Source organism: Agelaius tricolor, unplaced genomic scaffold (assembly GCF_023055355.1).
Source record: "Agelaius tricolor isolate 1412-34295 unplaced genomic scaffold, bAgeTri1.0.p SCAF_23, whole genome shotgun sequence".
In the NCBI taxonomy this organism is placed as follows: Eukaryota; Metazoa; Chordata; class Aves; order Passeriformes; family Icteridae; genus Agelaius; species Agelaius tricolor.
Window position 1 is genome coordinate 9,192,522 of NW_027269283.1, and position 21,767 is coordinate 9,214,288.

Below are 21,767 nucleotides of genomic sequence, written 5' to 3' on the forward strand. Positions count from 1 at the left end.
AGCTGTCTGCTTAGAGAAAGGAGCAGATTGGTGAGTGCTGAATGTATGCAGTGAGAATAGTATGGAGCAGGTAGGTCTGGACAGTTTTCTCAACTAGCTTAGGTGAGATTGAAATCTAGAAACTTTCACTTCCCTCTGTCCCTCTCTTTTCTTTTACCTTCTGAATGACTGTTAGTAGTTATGAAAATTTGGTGGCTTGATCATAAAGTCTGGTATTTTCCTGATGAAATATGGTTTGGTGACATGTAGTCCTGTTTGAAAATAGCAAATAGGATGGCATGTCATCATGGGGTTTTTTTTACTTCTATAGTCATGACCAGTTTTCCCACTAGCAGTGGTGCAGTTCTGCAGCTGTTGTAGAAGAGAATTGTTTTGCCTTGTATCTAAAAATAAAACTTCTTTATTACTTTCCCAAAACTCAGTTGGATCTGCCAGTGGCTGATGATAGGGGATGAGACTACAGATTTCTTTGTTGCTCTCTTTCTGAAGGGCATCTCATGTGCCTTTTCTGTGGTGAGGGCAGGATAGGCCTTTTACAGACTGAGAAACTGCTGTTAAAGAGGCCCTTTTAACAGTGGGATGTTCCAGAGTTCTGAACTCCAGCACTGGCTAAAACTTATCATTGATGCTTTCCAGAAGCAAAGGAGACCTGAAGGAGCATCAGTGCTCTACATCTGCACATCCTGGAAGATGGTCAACATCAATATGCACACTCAAGGGTTTCTTCATGGCCTTAGAGGCTCAAAACCTCATTTGGTGTTAAATTGGAGCTTTTTTTTGTAGAAACTGATTGGTTTTTAGCTTGTGTTCACTATCCAAGAAGGATTCTAACTCAGGCCATGGTTATAGTGGCTTTAGGATGGGAAAACTGCCTAACACATAATTTAAAGCATGGGTTTGGGTCCTTCTGACTTGAGCAGTTGTACTTTCGGGAGGTGGAATAACTGAAAAACAACTTCTGCAGGAGTAATTCCATTTCCTTCAGCTGGGAGTTGGGGTAGTAGGTGGTTGGGCAAAGGAGGGTGGATAAAAATGGAGAAGGGTGCCAACTGAGAAGAATCAAAGCAAGCAATTTATGTTCCTTTTTCCTACTGAGTGCCTCATTCCTTGGGTTGCTTTGTACTTGAAACGTGTACCTGAGAAGTCCCTGAAGGAATTAGGATGCAGATAGATGAGGAAATCATCAGAACCCCATGATATAAGGAACACAGAAAGGAACAGGGGAAATACTATGAAGTAGTAGAATGTGGTTGTTTCTATTTCTCACTGACTAGTAAGCGAGTTCAAACATATCCTCATTATAGTTTCCCTGTATGTTGCATGTGCTGCCAATATTATGCCTGTTAAGTGTGTTGGCATGGCTCGATTTTGTTAAAAATAATGTCTGCAATGCACCGTGACAATGGGGGTTTCTTAGAGAACTTCCAGTATGTTTTACTTTCAAAGCATTTTACAAAATGTTTTAATCCTTGCAACCTGCCTGTGTGCTTGGTAAATGAAGTAGTATAAACTCTGCTTTAGAGCTGGGGGAAAGAGCAAGTTAGAGAAGTTCTGACTTGCCCAAGGCCATGCAGGAATCGATATTTTGCCAGGATTAGAGCTTGGGAGTCCTGTACTTGGCATGTAAAGCAGTATCTGTCTTTCTGGAAGATGACCATGAATCTCTTCTGCAGAACCCTTCTGAGTGCAGGGTGGATTTTATGTTCAAATCATGCATCAGCAAAAGGAACATTCTGCTTTATTTGGAATCTGCTACATCAGATCTGCCATATGTCACCAGACTGAAAGTTGTGTTTGTTCTCATTGCACCTTCCATAACTGAGGACTCCTGCATGCTTGGCTTTGTACCCCAGAGAGCCTCAGGGAGCTGCTGTGCAGTTGGGTTTTCTGGTTCTTTAAAAACAGTGTCTTCATGTTGTGCACATCTTATCACTTGTGTCGTGAAGTGATGGGATCTCATGGGACTGTAATTGTGATTCTCTTAAGCTATGGAAGCTGTTAATTCTGATTACATATTGTTCAGTTCTGTTATGAAAAACACTCCTCCCAACAGCCTTTGGAAGTGTATGGATGGATATGTCTGTATGATCTTCAAATTGTGATCTTCTGGGGATTTTGGGTATCACTAAGCTTGTGATAGAGGTTATTGGTCAATAACCAGAAGTGATTTATTTCTTTTGAAGTGTTTTGCACTTTGCAAGAAGTTACATGTTTTCCATCTCTGGAAATTTAAGTGGGTTGCTTGTGAAACCTTCTTGGTTTGAAGACCACAAGTTTGACTGTTGCCCAGGACTTGAATCCCTTACTAACAGAGATTACTGCAGCCCTGTTAGCAAAGTGAGGTGAAAATGCATGAGTTTGGGCCACTGATAGGAGATAAATTATATCACAAACTCTTCAAATGAAGTATTTTGATGTATGAGAACTTTTACTGTTGTCTGTCTTCCCTATTTCGGGAAATGATATGTAAATATAATTCTAAAAAAATTTATTAAGTAGCTCTAGAACACAGTTTAAAATATTGATATTTAAACTATCTGGGTTCAAGGAAAGAGAGTGCTGGTGTGTGGAAAGGTTGCTTTGTGTAAAAACTGTGATCAATACTGAGTCTGCTCAGAAAGAACTGGACATAGAAGTCACTTAATACAGTAACAAAAAATGTTTAATGTGTTCATTTTTTTTGGTCAGAAATATTCAAAATCATAATTTTTACCTTAAAATATCTACTCTTGTCAAGATTATTGTTTGTGTTGAAACTTTATGAATGTTTGTAACTCCATTAATCTGTCTGAAACTTCTCTTTGAATTGGTTGTCGATACTTCACGTAAGGAAAAAAGGCTTTTGCTAATTGGAAGACTGTTAGCAAGTTTAGCTTTGTTAGGCACATTATCTCTTGTGAAAGAAGATTTGGAGAGGTAGAATTTGGAAAATACAGTTTCTCATAACTGAGGAGAAACACATGTATCTATCCCAATGACAGAGAGGAGGTTTAGTGCTAGTTAGTGGACAGTTCTTTCAGGTGTGTTATGAGCCCCAAAGCTCTGTACCAGGGAAGGCCATACTAGGGAGAGAGTGTTGCTCACAGGTGACAAAGGGCTTTTTCTTTGCACAGCCACAGCTCTATTCCTGTGTGCAAATAATTGTATCAGCTCTCTTGTATCTGCTTCCTTGTAAGAGAAGCAAAATTGCTGATACAGCCTGGTTTGTGTACAGGTTGTAATTAAACAGGTGTAAAGATTATGTGATCATCCATATTTCAGATTAAATGAGGCTTTTTTTTTTTTTTTGCCATAGACACATGAATAGAGCTTTTTGGTTGATTTAAACCTTCTAGGACAGTTTTACCTCAGCTTACTCTGGAAATTTTTACACCAGTTCTAATCTGTGGGAATTTCTTCCTGGAAATGCTGGTTGTCTTCTGGAGGTGCAGGTGTCTCAACTGAGAGCCAGTTTTTTACCACAAGCCCTCCTCTCTTGGAGTTATTCTCTTCACATGTCTTTAGCATAAAATTTAATGTAAAAGATAATAATTGTCCTTGAGGTCTTATGTGTGCCTTTAAGGGTTTTTTAAAATAGAGTATTTTTTGTGAGAACAAAATGTTGATTGTTTTCACTGGATAGTGGTATAGATCCATCAGTAATCAAGAAAGAGGTGATAGTTCTAAGGAATTGATACACCTGCAGTGAGATCTGTTCAGCACCTCAGCAGAGCTGTCTTAAGGTGTTGTACAAATGTATCTGATCTTCAGGTCTGTAACTGTTGTCAGACTCAAAATAACATTTTAAAACTGTGGGTTTCTGTACTTAGATTACCAGTAATCAGAAAGTTGCACTTTGAACATCAAAGGTTGATGCTCAGCAAAATGTGTAAATGTGTTATAAAATATGTTAAATAGGGATGGTGCTTTTACTTTGTATTTGTACAGAATTCAGTGCAAGGTCCAGTTTGGATACCAAGCTCTTTTTGTGGGATTTGGAAAAGTATATTGATGAAAATTAAGTAACTTCTTGCCATGGTAGATCTCTGTTTATAAATTTGACTTGTAACTTATGAATGCTATGCATCTTAATTTTGATGCTTTTTCCCTTAAAATGCCTTACTAAAATGTATTTTTCAGTAACACATATCCAGTACCTAGACAAGAATAACATAAAACAGCAGTGTGTAATATTATTTTACATGACTGACATGACTGTCCTAAGATTTGTATTGAATTGAGTAAGCCTCTCTTGGAAAAATGGTCTAACTTATAATCATAACCTGATTAATATATGCTTCTGAGAGTAGTTGAACTGTTAAAAGCTATCACAGTGCTTTTGTGCAGAATAAAGCACGTGCTGGATAGACTGTGCTGACAACCAGTGCAGTTGCAAAATGTGTGCTCCAGATATCAGAGTATAAACAAAAGCCAAGCAGTGAGGTGTGCTGCTATGCTGCAGTCTTTGAGAGGTTTTGGGGGGCACCAAGGCTGTACTGAGTTGTCTGCACACCTTTCTGCAGTTTATTCATCAGACATTTCTTGAAGGGAGGGCTCAGCTGGGAGCCTCTCTCCCAGTGTAATAACAGCAGGTGCTTTGAGCCTGAGTCGTGGTGTGGCGAGTGGGACCAGTTGTGCTCTCATGAGTCACAAGTGCCAGCTCCAAGGAGTAGCACTGGGGAATTGCAGCACCTGTGGCAAAAGAGCCCATGGAGGGGACAAGGAGAGTGTTTGTGGAGGGATCAGTGGGGGAGAAGAGATCTGAGCAGGGAGGCTGACAGTGACTGAACCGTGTGGAAGTTCAAAGACAAGCATGGGGAGTTATTAGTTTTTAACAGACATACGTGCAGTGGTGTTTGCAGTGGTATTAAGGGTGGATTGGAGGAATATACAAGTGTTCACACATTGAGATTCAACCTCTTAGTTCCTTCCTTTCTTCCTTTTTTACCAGGGTATCATTTGATTTTCTTTCCTTCCCTGTGCTCCATGGGGGAGGGGGAGAAAAGGCACTAATTATTTATAAGTGTTAGTCATACCCAGTCATTAAGCTTAGTCATTACTCAGGACTGTGCATTTGATGGTTAGTAAAAATCAAAACGAAACCTGATTTTGTTGAAAAGCATTCTGAATTCAAGCTTACAGGTGTGAAAATAATTCTCCTTCTGTGTTCAGACTAACTGCAAAAGCAGAGCTACTTAATAAATGTTGCTATCAGCCAAATGGCATGTAATATCATGTCCCAGTTGATGGCTTGTATTGAACTTGCAGGCGTAGTGTTTGGCATATTCTCAAAGCAGAATGATTCTGTATGGGCAGTGAGAGAGGCATGAATTCACAGAGGAGGATGTGGAGGGAATGTTTGTGCTGAGGCTGCCCTGGGGAGCTGTCAGTCAGTAGAATTGTCCAGCTCTGGGTCTCTACAGCTTCAGTTGGAAAGGTGGCATCAGCTAAAATTACAAAGAGTGTATACCTTGAGTAGGGCATTCACAGTGGAGACAAATTAAAAGAAATTTTTCTTCGTGGCTTCTCATGGACTTAGTTGTTTTAGGCTGTTGCATTCTGAAGGAAGAAAGCATTGATTTAAAGCGTTACTCCTCATTAAATATTTCTGTGCAGACTCTGGTAATAAATACAAAGTAACTCGGCCTTCCCATTTCTTCAGGTGCTTGAACAGCACTAATGTTGACACACCTTGGTACAAACAAACTGTCACAAATAAAGACAGGTTGAGTTTTAAAACCTCCTATTAAAAATAACAGACGTAAAGAATTAGTGACACTTTATTTTGTGTCTTCCTTTCTCAAACCCAAATCTGATTTTGGTATAATTGCTTTGTTGTTTGATCTAAGTATATTGAAATAAATGGCAGAGCTGCATCTGAATTGCTTGGAGATCAATAATTAAAGCAATTGGTTTAGCTCTTGATAGTGTTTTTCTTAGCAGTTTCGACATCAGACAGATTTGTGTGATGATTGGGTTGCAATTTGACAGAGCACTCTGGTGTTCTAGCTTTGTATCCTTGACTAGAAAGAAATGTTAACACACTTTCAAGGAATTTAGCTTTCCAGAGAAGTCAAAATAGTTGCAAATCACATTGTTGTTGAAGCATTTGTCAATTGTTGCTATATAAAATGATGCATTTTCCAGAACAATTCTTACACACCTCTTCAAATGAGGTAAGATTTTTTACATATGGGATCACTCTTAAATGCAGTGTCTTTTTGGCATTCCAACATGACATTATTCCTTTAACTATATTCTCAAAAGGTTTGTGAATCAATACTTTACAAATGATTCACTTCTCTACCTTTTAGACAGATCAGTTGTGTTGCTTGAAACAGAACTCTTGCATAGTAAGAGTAAGCAAAAGCTTTTAAAATTAAATCAAATTTTTTGTCTATTGACTCTTCTGTAAGAAAAAACAAGCAGTTTTTCATAATGTGAACTTTTGTACTTGGTCTGTACAAAATGCACTTTCTGTGCACTGCAGTGAGGATTCTTGAGGATATTTGCAAATGTATCTTTCACCTGTGTTGACAGTAATCATAAATCAGCTGTTGAAGAATTGATGTTTCTGAGACCATAATGGCAGGTTGGATAGAGGAGTGGTAGCCAGCAGTGGAGTGCTGCTGTTGTGTGGTGTATCTTAACTTTTAGGCACTGTGTCTGGGTAGAATTTTCCTTTACTCCAGAGTGACATGAGTTGAAAAGGAAATGGAATTTGCTTTTGTAGTTCTTGCCTAAAACTCTGTGCCATGCCATGCAGTGCCTGTCGGGAGAAGCTCCAAGTATTTTGTATTAGAAGTGCTCTGAAGCATCACCTGACAATCATGCCATGTTTTTTCATGGTGAGTTGTAGCACACCTTGAGTGCAGAGGTGCTGACCATTGAACAGGTCCCTTTCCTCGGGCACAGGGTGTCCTGTGTGCTCAGCACAGCTGTGTGCTGAGCCTCAGCCTTGTGGCTTTGGGGTGCCCGTTCCTCTGGAGCAAGGCATGAGGGAATTGGCACGGGTTTGTCCCGTGTGCTGGACAGCTCTGTCACTGCCTGGCAGTTCTATGGAGCAGCTGCAGTCTCACATGGTCATGGGGTCATTTCTGATACCTCCTGATCCCTGCACTGTGGAGACTTCTCCTTAGGCACTGTGCTTATCCTTGTGGAGCTCAGGTGTCTTTATAGAAATCACAAAACAACCACGTTTGTTGATGAAACTTGAAAGCTCAGATTGCTGATGAGGTCAAGGGCTTTGGCAAGAAAGTTCAAGTAGAATTTGTTCTGGACTTGTGCAGCACAGATCTCCTGAGGTTCTAAGTACCTAAACTGAAGTATATCTAATATATACTTAACAGTGGTGCACATTTCTCCTCAAGTACAAAGTAGTGTGTCTTCACTGACGTCTAATCTGCACTTGTGTTACCATTTACAGTTCTGTTCTACTTGTCTTGATTTGTAATCCCTGTTTCTCATGAGGTGGTGTGTAGATGGTCCTTCATGAGCTGGTACTCATCTGGTTTGTTACAGAGGTTGCTCTTTAATGTGTGCAAATAATTCTAAATCTGCTACAAACTGTCCAGTGTTCGGGAAGATTTCCTTAATGACCCAGATTTTCACGGGGCTGCAGTGGACTAGTAGACTTCCATAGGTTCTTTCTGCTTTCCTTGGGCTTTCATTCCTGTAGAGGGGGGGTTTTTCCAGGTGGATCAGTTGGAGGAATGGTGGATTGTTGGACAGCATTGATGTCAGTACCAGGTTATCTTTCCCTTTCCTGCAGTAAAGGACCCTGTCACAAATACCACTTATTCTGGAAGCTCTTCCTGTAGCTTGTATTGGCAGCTATCTTTTTCTCCAGCTCTCACTCTGGTACTCCAGCATTTTTGTACTGGAAAAATCTTAAAAACGTTGTCCTTTTATAAGGTTTTGTCATTCTGGGTCCCTGTGTAACCTGATCCAATCAGTTACAGAGCATGGACTCAGCCCCTTGGCTTTAGATGGTTTTTGTGCTGTGTGTGATAACTTGCATAACCTTACGCACACACTCACTTTCTCTGTTGCTGCAACAGAATCTCTTCTGACAATACCAAAAGGATTCTCTCCTAAAGCTTTGTCCTGCTAATATGGCACAACCCACTTAGGATTACTGTCAGATTTTTCTGCCATGTCAAATGTTTGCAGCATCTTCCCACAAATGAGTGTGTGCTCAAGAGCTTAAGGCCCAAAGGGCTTTGAGGTGAAGATAACCTCTTAGTGAACTTCCCTGGCAAATCTAGTTAGGATTTGAAGGTTTGTCAGCTGTCAGTGCACTGTATGATCAATAACCTCCTTTTCTGGAGATGTTTGTAGGCACTTTGGTTTTCTACACCAGAAGCATCAGTCCTCTGGTTATTCTTTCAGGCTTGGACATTCTTTCTGAGCACCAGCACATGTGTCTATTGATTCTTCGCTGCCTAACAGTTCTCCCTGACCCCAATTGTTTTTTCTTGGGAAGTTTCTAGTTACCTTTTTACTTTAAGAAGAGAATTTCCTCTAGATTCTTAGTAATGGTTCTGATTTGGTCTGGATTAACCATGAACTACATTGTGGGTAATGAGCAATATTTGTAAGCTTGAACCTTCTGTTCTTCTGTTGAGCGTGTGCATCAGATAGTGACAGATGATGTCACTTGGGATCAGATAGTGACAGATGATGTCACTTGGGATCAGATAGTGACAGATGATGTCACCTGGGATCAGGGTCCTGTGTAGGGTTTGTATTTCCCAGGCAGGAGTTTGGTCCTTGCACACTGTTAAGCCCTGTGAGAAGCACAAGCACACCTTGCTGTGCCCTCTGGTTAGGGCTTGCTAACTGGAGAGGGAGTCCCTCAGTGTGACCCCCATGGTATGGACGGAGTCCCTGAGACATGGAGGGGTGACTGGGCTATGGAGTGTTATCCTGGAGGTGACACTGGGACATGGAGTGTTACCCTGGAGGTGACACTGGGACATGGAGTGTTATCCTGGAGGTGACACTGGGACATGGAGCGTTATCCTGGAGGTGACACTGGGCTATGGAGTGTTATCCTGGAGGTGACACTGGGCTATGGAGTGTTATCCTGGAGGTGACACTGGGACATGGATCATTATCCTGGAGGTGACACTGGGACATGGAGCGTTATCCTGGAGGTGACACTGGGACATGGAGCGTTATCCTGGAGGTGACACTGGGCTATGGAGTGTTATCCTGGAGGTGACACTGGGCTATGGAGTGTTATCCTGGAGGTGACACTGGGACATGGATCATTATCCTGGAGGTGACACTGGGCTATGGAGTGTTATCCTGGAGGTGACACTGGGCTATGGAGTGTTATCCTGGAGGTGACACTGGGCTATGGAGCATTATCCTGCAGGTGACACTGGGACATGGAGTGTTACCCTGGAGGTGACACTGGGACATGGAGTGTTACCCTGCAGGTGACACTGGGACATGGAGTGTTACCCTGGAGGTGACACTGGGCTATGGAGTGTTATCCTGGAGGTGACACTGGGCTGTGGAATGTTACCCTGGAGGTGACACTGGGACATGGAGCATTATCCTGGAGGTGACACTGGGCTATGGAGCTATTCTGAGAGGTGACACTGGGACATGGAGTGTTACCCTGGAGGTGACACTGGGACATGGAGTGTTACCCTGCAGGTGACACTGGGCTATGGAGCATTATCCTGCAGGTGACACTGGGACATGCTGCTGTTGGAGTGGCCTCCTGCTGGGTGTGGCTGTCAGAGGTGACACTGCTGGACTGTGCACTTCCTGAGAACACTGGTCTGAAGGTGCTGCTGTATCTGCAGGTGGTTTTATCTCCCTCACTGGAAAGCCCAGCTCCTATCAATATTACTAATCCAGATCTACCAGTAAAAACTGGTAACAAATCAGGAAACTGTTTTAGTTTGGTTTGGTTTCTGGATGTAGGGGTTGTCTAGTAAGAAAGTAGTATGTGTGTGAAATTACACAGATAATCAGAATGCTCTGCAAAGGCTGCAGAATATTTTATTAGTCTTCCTTATAATTCTGTTAATTTTTTTTCTTTAGCCTTTGTTAAGCCAAGCCATGTTTCAAAGAAAGAAGGAAGAGGGAAGTATTAGAAAAAAAAGTCTGATTTGTGTTTTTCTGATATGTCCAATGGCCAGAACTCTTCACTTTTTATTCCAGTGCATGATTTTACACATTTTATCAATTGAAAAAACACTAACAAAGAAAAAACCCCAAAGCACAACACTTTATAAATGGAAATGTCATTAGCAAATGGAATTACAAATAAGCAAGAGGCAAAGATGACCCTGCAGAATCTTGCAGCTACATCACATAATGATGGCATTTTCCATCCTGAACATTTTTGTAAACAGGATTGGTCTGGGAAGGTCTTCACTGCAAGAACATGTGAGATGACCATAGTCTGGTCAGGAGCACAAGTCTTTCTGGCATCAGAAACAGCCAACTAAGTTTGTTAATCCCTCATTTGGAGCCATGATGAATTGTTTAATTCAAACTCAAATATGAACGTCTTTCAGGATTCTCTTAAGCATCTAACTTCTAACAAAAATGGTAATTAATTTTAATTTTAATTAGTTTTTTAATGAGAGACTTGGAAAGAATTCTTGAATGTTTGCATTTTTAATAGTGAATATGATTTTAGAGTACACGTGATCAGACTTTCTAGGAAAAAGAAGGCAGAAAGATATTTAAAATGGCCAGGTTTCATTGTCACCTTTTTCTAATTGAATGTTTCCAGTGATGTTTATTAGCTGTTTGATCTCAAGCAGTAATTAATCCATTAATCCAGGAACAAAAACCTGGTTGATAAAACAGAAAGATGTTTTCCATCTTTAAATATGTTGCTGAATTTAATTGAAACAATGAGATAAGTTATACAATTCTAGCTGTCTTCTAGTACTTGGTAGTCAGTTCTGACCTGGTTCATTCAGCATTTGCAGCCTTATGCATTGGAGTTTGAGGTTATGATACTTACCTGTGTTTAAATATTTAAAATGTAAGTTTTGGACAGAATTTTCTTTTGCCCCACATGTGGCTGTCAGCCCTTCCTCTTCTTCATTGTCATGAATTGTTAACTGAGATTCATGTATGGATGGGGAGAGGGGGTGTTACAGTCCCACCATGATTTTCTTTAAAAGTAGGAAATAAATGGGACTTTTGTTTTTAATTCATAATCAAGTTATCTCCAATGACCCCTCTGAACTTCACTGAAAATCCACTTAAGGCCATCTTGGGTATAGTTTTGGATTAGTGAGTTCTTTTTTTAGCTGATTGGGTTGGAAAAGAGTTTGTAGTTGGACTGTAGGGATAGAAGTTCAGAGAGCAGCTCCATCTCCCTTTTTAAAGAATTCCCATCAAGCTGGAGGGGTGTTTTGTGTTAAATCAAAACTTCCTTGCCTGCACACTACAATACTGGAGAATTTCTGCACACAAATTTCAAGTTCATCACATTCTGAATTTTTACACCTTTTCCAAAGGCACCCAGACATCAACAAGTTAACATTCCAAGCAGGTAAAATGTCTCATATAATCATACTGTGATTAAAGCTCATGTAAATGGTAGTAACTGTCTTTATGTTGGTATGTAGCCTTGTGTGTACAGGAATTTATCAGTGATAGAGGTTGACTTAATGACATGTTAGAAACTATATAAATTAAAAATAACTGTGTATCAAATTAGAGTGGGAATGAAAGAACTATTTAAATAACGACAGATATAAATGTGGCTTTGTATGAGTTACTTTTTTATTATGACTTCAATACTTGAAAGAAGTACTTCAGACTTCCTGGAGTTAGAAATCTAACAGGGTAGTGCCTAGAGTCAAGGTTTGAATTACAAATGATTGTTTTGTCTGTCTGCTGCCAAAAATTGAACTTTCTTGATATGTTTTCTAAAGCTCACATTAATATGCTTTTCAACTGTCTGTTTGAGCAGTTGTGCTATGTTAATGTGTAGGCATGTTCTAATTTTGCATGTAGCTCAGGGAGAATATTTCATTGTTCAGATGTTGTGCTTGCACTTCAGGGGTACTGAACCTTCACTTTGTGGTTATTTCCCATCTTTTCTCTGTCTCATTCATATTTTGGGGAGCAAAGCAGTAAGTTGGCCATACTGGTGTGTTGGTGTGTGGTGCAGACACATTGCTGAGCCCAGTGGGTGTGTTGAGCTGGAGACAGGAACAGGTATCCCAGAGCTTGGGCCACTGCCTGATGCTGTAAAGATCTCATCTGCAGGGGAGCTGCTTTGGCTTGGTGCTTTCAAATAACTTCAGTCACTTTTACACTGAAAAGGAAGTTTAAACACACACCCCCATCCAAAACTAGGCTTAGTATTTCTCATGTTGCTTCTGGAAGGAAAAAATATGTAACTCTTTGAAGAATTTGATGGCACATTAACTTTAGGATACTTTAGGGAACTCCCAAACTGGTGAATTTTAGGAAAAAGGGTTTGCTGTGGGGTGTCAGTGTAGTTCTGTGGCATTTAAGGATTTCTGAAAGCTCGGGCATAGGTAGTTGCATGGGACCTTTTCAGTTGCTGGAAACTAAATAAGTACTCAAAAAGCCTTAATATTTGATGTTGACTTGTACAAAGAGTATTTACTTCTACAGTCTGCAGGATAATAAATAAGTTTCTCCCCCTCTTCCTTGCCTACAGAAAAACACTTTGAGGATATTTGTTTCTAGATATAACACTTGTCCATAGCACTTTGTGGATCTTACCTTAACACTTTTAAATAAGCTGTGATGGAAAGTCACATTTTGGATGTTTAACAACTCTGTGTGACTCTGCTTCATTAAAAGAGAGTGTAAGGAAAAAATTAGGGACAAATAAACGAAGGCTTTTCTTTTAAACTCATTTTTGTAGAAATCAGTATATGAATTTTTGCAGTTTACTTGTAAAACTGTCCAAGAAAACTGTTTGAGGCGTTGTCTGTAAACATTTCAGCACTTCACCCAAATAGAAAAGCAAATAAAAGCTTGATTCTTTTGAAGTAGTCATGCTCTGAGATGCAATAGACCACATCTCCAGATACTGTTGGGGAGTGTGTATGGGCTTTTGATTCACTGAACAACACTTAAGAAAAACTTTCTGATTTCACTAGTGCCTCTTGATTTTCATGGCGAAGGTTCTTCCTGGAGCTGCTCAGAAAAGCCAACTAATTTTGAGTGCCCAGTTTGTTTCCTTAGGTGGCTTTTTCAGAGCTGATGAGGTCCTGAGGCTCTCAGGGAGCGAGTGAGGCAAGCTGAATGAAGGAGCTCTTGGCACACAGCTCATGTTGTCCAGATCCTGTTTGTGCCTTCAAGGAAGAGAGAATCACATCTGAAATTCTGCCTGTTAAATTCTGGTTCCCTACAGCTACCCAGTGGGGTTAAGTGTATTGATCTGAGTGACTGAGCAGGGAATGACTTCCTCATTTCCCTCTCTGTTTTATTTTTCATTTGGGGTGTAACATGGCACAGTGCAGTCTTGTTGCTGATGCACATGAGAGAGATTATGATTTTATAGCCACTTTCATTACTAAATTGGTTATGGGAAATTAATTTAGAACTTAGACAATTGTGTTGCTGTTGATGGTGAAGCCTAGGTTTGATTATTTTTCTTCCCCTCTTAAAGACAAACTAACAGGCATGTTGCCTAATGGCAGGATTTTCTTCCATTTGTAGTGTCTCATAAAACAAATTTCTTAGTAAAGAGCAGGTAGGATTTTTACAGGATTGCTCATTTGAACTTCTAGTCACATGGAATATTTGTGGTTGGGGCAGATACAACTCACTGTGTTCTGATGCACACCGTACTAAGCATTTAGATAGGGTATTTCTGAAATTAAGTTATTCTAGACAAAATACCATAATGCAGCTGGGGATTTTATTCTAAACCCTTCTTGCTTGCTGCCTAGTCCTTCAGCTGTACATTAATTCCATATGTGCCCACCTTGAATGAAAAAAACCAATCAGAAAAGTGTGTTCTCTGATATTTGCAAAGATGTGTTCCCTGACCGCTGTGTTTTGCAGGCATGGTGCTGGTGCGCAGTGAGAACGGGCAGCTGCTGATGATCCCCCAGCAAGCCCTGGCACAGATGCAGGCCCAGGCACACGCCCAGTCTCAGCCTCAGAACACTCTGACTCCTCGTCCTGCTACACCTACCAGTGCACCCCCAGTGCAGATATCCACAGTGCAGGTCAGTCCAGCAAGCTGTGCTGCTAAAAACTGCTTTGTTCCCTGTGCAGAATACTGGAGGAAGTAAGGTGTGATACTAGTGAAGGAACCATAGATCTAACTGGGATGTACTGACTGTTTATAGATCCACAGAATCTCAGAATTGTTTGTGTTGGAAAGCTGTTGGAAGGGGCCTTAAAGCTCATCCAGTTCCTGACATGGGCAGGGCCACCTTCCACTAGACCAGGTTGCTTCAAGCCCCATCCCAGCCTGGCCTGGAAGACTTCCAGGAATGGGAAGTCCACACCTCTCTGGGCAACCTGTGCTGGGGCCTCATCACCCTCAGAGCCAAAATTTTCTTCCAAATAGCTAATCTAAATCTACTTTCCACAAGGCATAGCCATTGCATTGTGTTCCTAATTCTGTTACAGCTTGGCTGTTACTCATCAAAAATATTTTTACATATCTGAATCTTATTAAGTTGAAAACTTTGATATAAAGAAGACCATATATGGTTAATGTGTACAACTCTTCTCCCCAGAATAAATACAGGACTAAAAGAAAAAAACTGATATGGATATACATACACCAAGGTTTTGACAGTTGCATTAAGTTCAAGACTGAAAATCCTTCTTGGAGTTCCATAGTGCTTCAGATGCATTCTCTGCTATTTGTAATAATGCAGAATCAGAACAGCAGATAGAGCAGTTGGTATTTAACTGTAGGCACTGATGTGTTTATGATTTTTTTCCTCTTCCCCAGGCTCCAGGAACACCCATTATTGCACGACAGGTGACACCAACTACTATCATCAAGCAAGTGTCTCAGGCTCAAACAACAGTGCAACCCACCACAACGCTACAGCGGCCCCCGGTTGTGCAAGTGAGTGTGTAGGGAAATGGTGTGTGCATGAGCCTGCCAGGCACACAGGAAATGCAATTGCTCAGTGCAGGGAAGAAATGCCTTCTGGATTGGCCTTTCTAAAACATCTGCAGGTCTCAGTGCATATTTTGGATGTACAGGTATAATATTTTATATGTATATTGGTATAATTTCATATTACACCTGTACATATCTCCATTTAAAGGTATTGTGTTTGTAGTTTGTACAGTCACAGAGCTGACTGAAATGAAATACCTTTATGCTTTCTGCTTAAAGGAGGTGACAAGAATTCCCCTTGGATTTTGGGCTGTGGTGTTATTCCTGTGGTGGATCTGCAGTCCTCTGAATTCTGCAGCAAAATTTACAATTGCAAAGATGACTGCATTGGCAGCCTTCTCTTCCTGAAGCCTTCTCCCTTTCACATGAGTCTGCTTTGGTCTGTGTCCTTCTGGAGACTGATGTCAGTCTGGGCTGGCCTCAATTCATTTTGGGCTTCCTTGGACATGTTTTTTTGTGATGTCAAGAGTTTAAAAAACAGTGCAAGAGTGTGAAATTCTCCCCATGGCTTCCAGGCAGCAGTGATACAATATGATTGCTGTCGCCTAATCTGTCTCATTGTGCTTTCTTCATCCTTTGAGTAGACAGGATTAGAGAGTTTTAATTTAAAACATGCAGGTTTTGCTATGCATCCAGTTAACCTTTTTCCCCTCAGAGAGCCTTTCCCTATGCCAGTGATCTTTCTAGATCTAAGAGTTAATTTACCTAACTGAGTCTCCTTAATTTGCACTGCTGTTATACAGGACAAAAAAAAAAAACCACCATCATTCCATCTGCATATTTTGTGCTGTAATGAGCACGCCATGGGCTTGATTTATCCTGATTTCAAAAAAAAGAGACAAATGAAATCCTTATCTCCCTTAGTTTTTTCCAAAATACCAATAAAGTTAGCTTTGGCAGCAGGGGAGCCTCTTTTTTTGGTGCATCTTTATATAAAGAGCAAGTTTATAAATGATTTGTGAACATTCTGAGTGTCAGTTGTAGCTTGGTAGGAATTTGTCTCTCAGACTGGGTTGTTGTTAATAATTAGACTTTTGGAAGCCCATGAATGAGCTGTGGATGTGAGAGGATCTTGCTTGTAATTGTGATTCTTTGGAGCTGATATTTCTACTTTAAATCACCAATTTGTCTACAAAACTAGAAAAATGTTTTGTCCTGTTGTTTATCACAAAGACCTTGGTAAGACCAAAGCTTTTGTGTCAGTTGTGCCTTTTTAGAGATTCCTCCCTTTGGAAGTGGCATTTAATGAAACAGTCAAAAAGATAAATTGAATTCACAGGAATTCAGCACTTGTTTTAGCTGAATTTTGGAACCCCACTGGCTGAGATTGTGTTTATGGTGTTATATTCGGTGACCAAAAATCGCGCAATTTTTAATCAACTTTCGGAATTCCCGTTTCGAATGTTTTTAGTGCCATCTGGTGGCCGTTTCCTTCCACTGCACCAGAGCATGAGCAACTTATTTATAGCAGCTGTGAAAGGTGTTCTACTGCCCTGTGCCTCATCTTCTGTTTGATGGCTCAGGAAAAGAGGCTCTTGGTGCGTTCCACAGAAAATAATCTTGTGGTTTTATTCTCTGCAGCCTCAGATCGTTCTGGGTGGTACTGCACAAACAACCACGTTGGGGACAGCAACAGCTGTACAAACTGGAACTCCTCAGAGAACAGTGCAAGGGACAACGGCCACCTCCACTGCTGCCACAGTAAGATTCTGAGAAATGTGACATCTCTTTTTGTTCACTCACATATACATGGTGTGCATATATACATATACTTGTAAACACAGGTAGGAGTGGAGATTAGTAAAGATGCAGGAATCCTGTGAGCTGTTGACCTTGAAAAGGTAAACTTTAATAGAACCATATAATTTACAAGGTGTGGGTACAGGTCACTTGAATTTTACAGGTATTAAAGTGGTTTTGTTTCTGTAACAGTATGAAAGCACTCATTTAAAAAATATATTAGATGTATTTTATAGAACAGTGAATTGTTCAGCACTGTAGAGGAGAATCACTATAAGAAAGGATAAACAGTTGGCACTGATTGATTCAAACTGCATGTTTCCAGGATTGCAAAATGCAGGGAGAATCCATGTGAAACAACAGCTTTACTATTTTTTGTCCTGCTAAAACATGTATTTTCCCATGTACCATTCTTAAAATACTTGGTGTTTCCTCATTTAATGAAGAGTCACAATTCCTTAAATTTTGGTAACAAAAATGTATAATATATATGAGTATATGAAGAAAAATAATAATCTCAGTCTGTTTATGTTTTAATGTGAGGGACATGTATGTATAAATATTACTCTGTACTGACGAACTAAAGGACTTTATTTCATGGAGTATATGGTCAGATCATGTGTTAAGAGGAGTTTGTCTTCCTTTCTCTGATTCTTTTCCTTTTACCCTTCCTGCTCAGGAAACTATGGAAAATGTGAAGAAATGCAAAAACTTTCTGTCCACATTAATAAAACTGGCATCATCTGGAAAACAGTCCACAGAGACTGCGGCTAACGTGAAGGAATTAGTACAGAGTCTGCTGGTGAGAAAAGTTCATCAGAAGTTGTTAAATACAGCATCTGGGCAAATTCAGACTCAAAACTGGTTTTTTTTTGTGGGTTTTTTGTTGTTTTTTTTTTTAATTCAGTGGCTGGAGTTTATAAAATTTGAGCTAAATTGCCTGATGCTAATATAAAAGCTTGACATTTTTAATATTTATAGAGTGAATGCTAGTATTGCTTAGCCTACTTGTTAGCAACCTTTAAGTTATGGTTTTGTGTATCCCATCATGCAGTAACCAGAGGTCTTTAGATCTTATTACTTGAAATTTGTAGTAAAGTTGGTTACTACCATAAAGCTACTGGTAACTAAAAATAGTGAGAAATGATAAAACCACCTAATTTCAGTGTGTTCCCAAGTCTTAAATTTTTTTTTAGTGTTGGATAGTTATAAAAATTAATTTCTACAAGTTTGTTCATTTGAGTTTTCTGTTTTGAAGGATGGAAAAATTGAACCAGAAGATTTTACCAGTAGGCTCTACAGAGAACTTAATTCTTCACCTCAACCTTACCTTGTGCCTTTCCTGAAGGTAACTTATCTTCACTACTCTTCCTTTATCTCTGTGCTTATATATTAGCTGCAATGAACACAAGCACATCCTTTGCCATTATAGGTGGAATTCCAAAATTAAGTTAAAGGAAGTTTTAAATGGTGCCTGGTTAGGCTTTTGCTCCCTTTAAAAAATACTTTTTCTGTCCTAGTTCCTAGAATTTGTTACTGTGATTCATTGGCACAGTCAGTAATGTAACTTCTACCATGGTGACACATAGTAGCTCTTTTGAGAAATCGGGAAAATTTTCTTTCTATGACTTAAGCCACAAACCTATGAATTGATTTATTGCTCTCTTTTTAGTCTTAGAAAGCAAAGGGATTCAGTGATATAGAAAATTGTACCTTCTGGGGAAGTTTTGCCTGTGCTGTAAACTGGTTTGGAGAAGCAGGAAATTTGTCATCTCCCAATGATAAATCACATTTGACATAAATTTTATAGTAGTTCAGCAAATCTCAAAATAGTATTTATTGCAAAACATTTACCATCAGTGAAATGAGTGAAAATACAGCAGCACTGAATTGTAAGAATGTAACTGCTTGACTAATGTATGATTATGGGATGGAGTTGTAGGTGTGTGTTGACATTTCTGGGTTCTTAAATGCTTGTTCAACCTTGAGCTGTTCCTGAGGACAAAAACTGTTGCCATAAGAAAACAACTAATTTAAGAAGCCACCAAAACACTCTGGACAACAGTCAAGGAAGGCAGCATGGTCTTGGGTTGTTAAATACATGCCAGGGGTTCCAGGTAGGCTGCATAGCCTAGATGCCCATGATATCCAAAAGGTGTTGTCCCTCTGTCCTGCTTATTAAATAGGAGCAGGTTGGTATTTCTGTGTGCTCACCTTTCCTCAGGTGCACACAGACCGATCCAATGGACTGAAACAAAACACGACGCTTCTTGACAATTAATACTATGTGAGCCAGGATTAAACAAATCAACCAAACTCTTTCCTTTCCCCTTTTCAGAGGAGTTTACCTGCCTTGAGACAGTTAACACCAGACTCTGCAGCTTTCATTCAGCAGAGCCAGCAGCAGCAGCCCACGACGCAGGCAACGATAGCCACGATCCCGTCGGTGACGTCCGTGCTGCTGAGCTCCTCGGTGCAGCGCACGGCGGGCAAGGCCACTGCCACTGTCACCAGTACCCTCCAGCAACCTGTCATCAGCCTCACTCAGCCCACACAAGTTGGTGTCAGTAAACAAGGGCAGTCCACGCCACTGGTATGTGAGCTGGAGTGCAGCGTTGGTCATTACACAGGGGTTTTTTTGATAGTACTTCTTAAGCTGGTGGTTTGGCTCAATCAAAGATCTGATAAAAAAAGTATAACTTAAATTGCATCTTGGTTAAAGTGCACTTAGGGTTTGTTCTTCCCATCTGATTCTCAGATTATTTACATTTTTTTTTCCTTATTATTTGCAGGTTATTCAACAGTCTCAAAAAGCAGGGGCATTGATAAGGCCTCCACAAGTAACGTTGACACAGACGCCCATGGTGGCATTGCGGCAACCACACAGTCGTATCATGCTCACCACTCCTCAAATCCAACTGAATCAACTGCAGACAGGTAAGAGGTCAAGATACTTGTGATATGCCAAATTTGATAGCATTACCTGAAGCGTGGTTTAAGGATTGCTTGCCCAGAGAAGTTGTCGATACCCCACTCCTGGAAGTTCAAGGCCGGACTGGATGGGGCTTGGAGCACCCTGGTCTAGTGGAAGGTGTCAGAGGGGTTGGAACAAGATGATCTTCAAGGTCCTTTCCTGCCCAAGCCATTCTGTGGTTCTATGAATGTCAGTTCATAAGTGCCCTTTTTGTATTACTGCTAAAATCTTCCACTGTGTAGTGCCATAGTGGCTGGGGGTACAGATCTATCAGTGCAGCATTGACAGAGAAATGGTTTGGCTGCTGGAATTGTGTGGGAAGGGTCCTGTTTTTACCTGGGTGAAATGCTGGCAGAAGCTATAGAGGTCAACTCTTTGTACCAGACCTATTGCCATAACTGCTTGTGACTGGCTTGCACGTGTGAGCTCTTACTGATGGAGTACAAATCCTGTCTGTCTTCTTGCAGTACCTGTGGTAAAACCAGCAGTATTACCTGGAAACAAAGCTATTGCCACTGTTTCGACACAAGTAGCTGCTGCTCAGAAGAATAAACTGAAAGAACCTGGGGGAGGCTCTTTTAGGTGAGGAACTGTATGTTTGTGCTTGGGCAGCTGAACTCAGACCTTCCTGGTGCTGAATCCATCTGGGCAAACTCACAATAACCCTGAGGTGGATTTTCTGGGGGCAGGTTTGCTTATTCATTAAAGACTGCAACAAACAGCACTGGACATACTCGTGCCAGACTGGTTTTGGCATTTAGCTGGCGCTAAACCTCATAAACAATTCCTGCCCAGACAAGCAAGTGGAATTCATTCCTTCCCTTCTCCCAGCTCTGGTTGAGTTACTTGGTGAGGTACAGCCTGTCTTGGTGGTGAGGGCAGATTATTATTGTTTTGTAGTAGTGATTCGTCTGGTCTCTTGTTTCTCAAGGTGGTGAAACATTACATAAGAAAGGATCTTGGAAAAAACAGGAAGTACAAAATTAGTGCTCTTTGAAGTCAAGGCAATAATTTCTCATTTACAAACAAATGAGTTGTATTTTATTATATCACAAAAGCAAATAAAATGTAAAACTAATTATTCAGTTTTATGGTGGAATTCATTATGTGCAGCTGTGGTATCATAGCAGTGCGTGCAGATAAGCACTAAGTGTTATGATTATAATAAATTTTCCTTCCTTTAAGGGATGATGATGACATTAATGATGTTGCATCAATGGCTGGAGTCAACCTGTCAGAAGAAAGTGCTCGGATATTGGCAACAAACTCTGAGCTCGTGGGCACATTAACACGGTCCTGTAAAGATGAAACCTTCCTTTTCCCAGCACCTTTACAAAGAAGGATATTAGAAATAGGTATGTTCCTTTATCTTGAGCATTATTCAAAACCAATTTCACTGCTCTTAGGTTTAATCGAAGGCATTTTCCAAAGAAATTGGTTTGAATAATTAAAAGTTGCTGGAGTTGTTACCTTCTGGTATTTTCTGGTATATTCAGATGCTTGTGGGAAATAATTTGTCTTATGAAAGTAGAATAGTGTCAAGGAATAGCAAACATAGATTTGCCTTCTAAAGTGATGGCAATTCAACATCAAAACTACTCAATCTGCCTGAAAGTCTGACTATATAAACTAATAAGGTGTATCAAGCATCACACAAACAATGAAATAAGTCCAGAAGCACTTTTATCAGCTTTACTTAGTAATTTAGAATTGATGGTGGAACAAAAAGCAATCTTGAATTTTTTGTTACACTGTAGTACACAGCATTTATTAATAGATTTTCAATTTTGTTAAACTAATAGGAATTTTAATATGTGTGTAATTTCCTGTTTAATCCTTGTCTGAGAAAAACCTGCAAATCATATTTAGAAGAGGGGATTTAAATTTCTGTGACTGAAATTTTGCTCATATTTAGTTGTATTGTAAAATTATTTTTTACAACCCGCTTGTGTT

The 21,767-nt window shown here is 40.2% G+C and overlaps 1 protein-coding gene across 1 annotated transcript in view; it reads left to right on the forward strand.

Annotated features, from left to right (window-relative positions):
• The window catches only part of TAF4 (TATA-box binding protein associated factor 4), a 36,184-nt gene that overhangs the window by 6,793 nt on the left and 7,624 nt on the right, over positions 1-21,767 (forward strand). Inside the window, exons 3-11 of the mRNA XM_071446674.1 lie at positions 14,017-14,183; positions 14,924-15,043; positions 16,682-16,801; positions 17,520-17,642; positions 18,099-18,188; positions 19,179-19,433; positions 19,633-19,777; positions 20,282-20,396; positions 21,000-21,169. Coding sequence (XP_071302775.1) covers positions 14,017-14,183; positions 14,924-15,043; positions 16,682-16,801; positions 17,520-17,642; positions 18,099-18,188; positions 19,179-19,433; positions 19,633-19,777; positions 20,282-20,396; positions 21,000-21,169 — 1,305 coding nt within the window. The remainder of the gene's footprint in view (positions 1-14,016; positions 14,184-14,923; positions 15,044-16,681; positions 16,802-17,519; positions 17,643-18,098; positions 18,189-19,178; positions 19,434-19,632; positions 19,778-20,281; positions 20,397-20,999; positions 21,170-21,767) is intronic.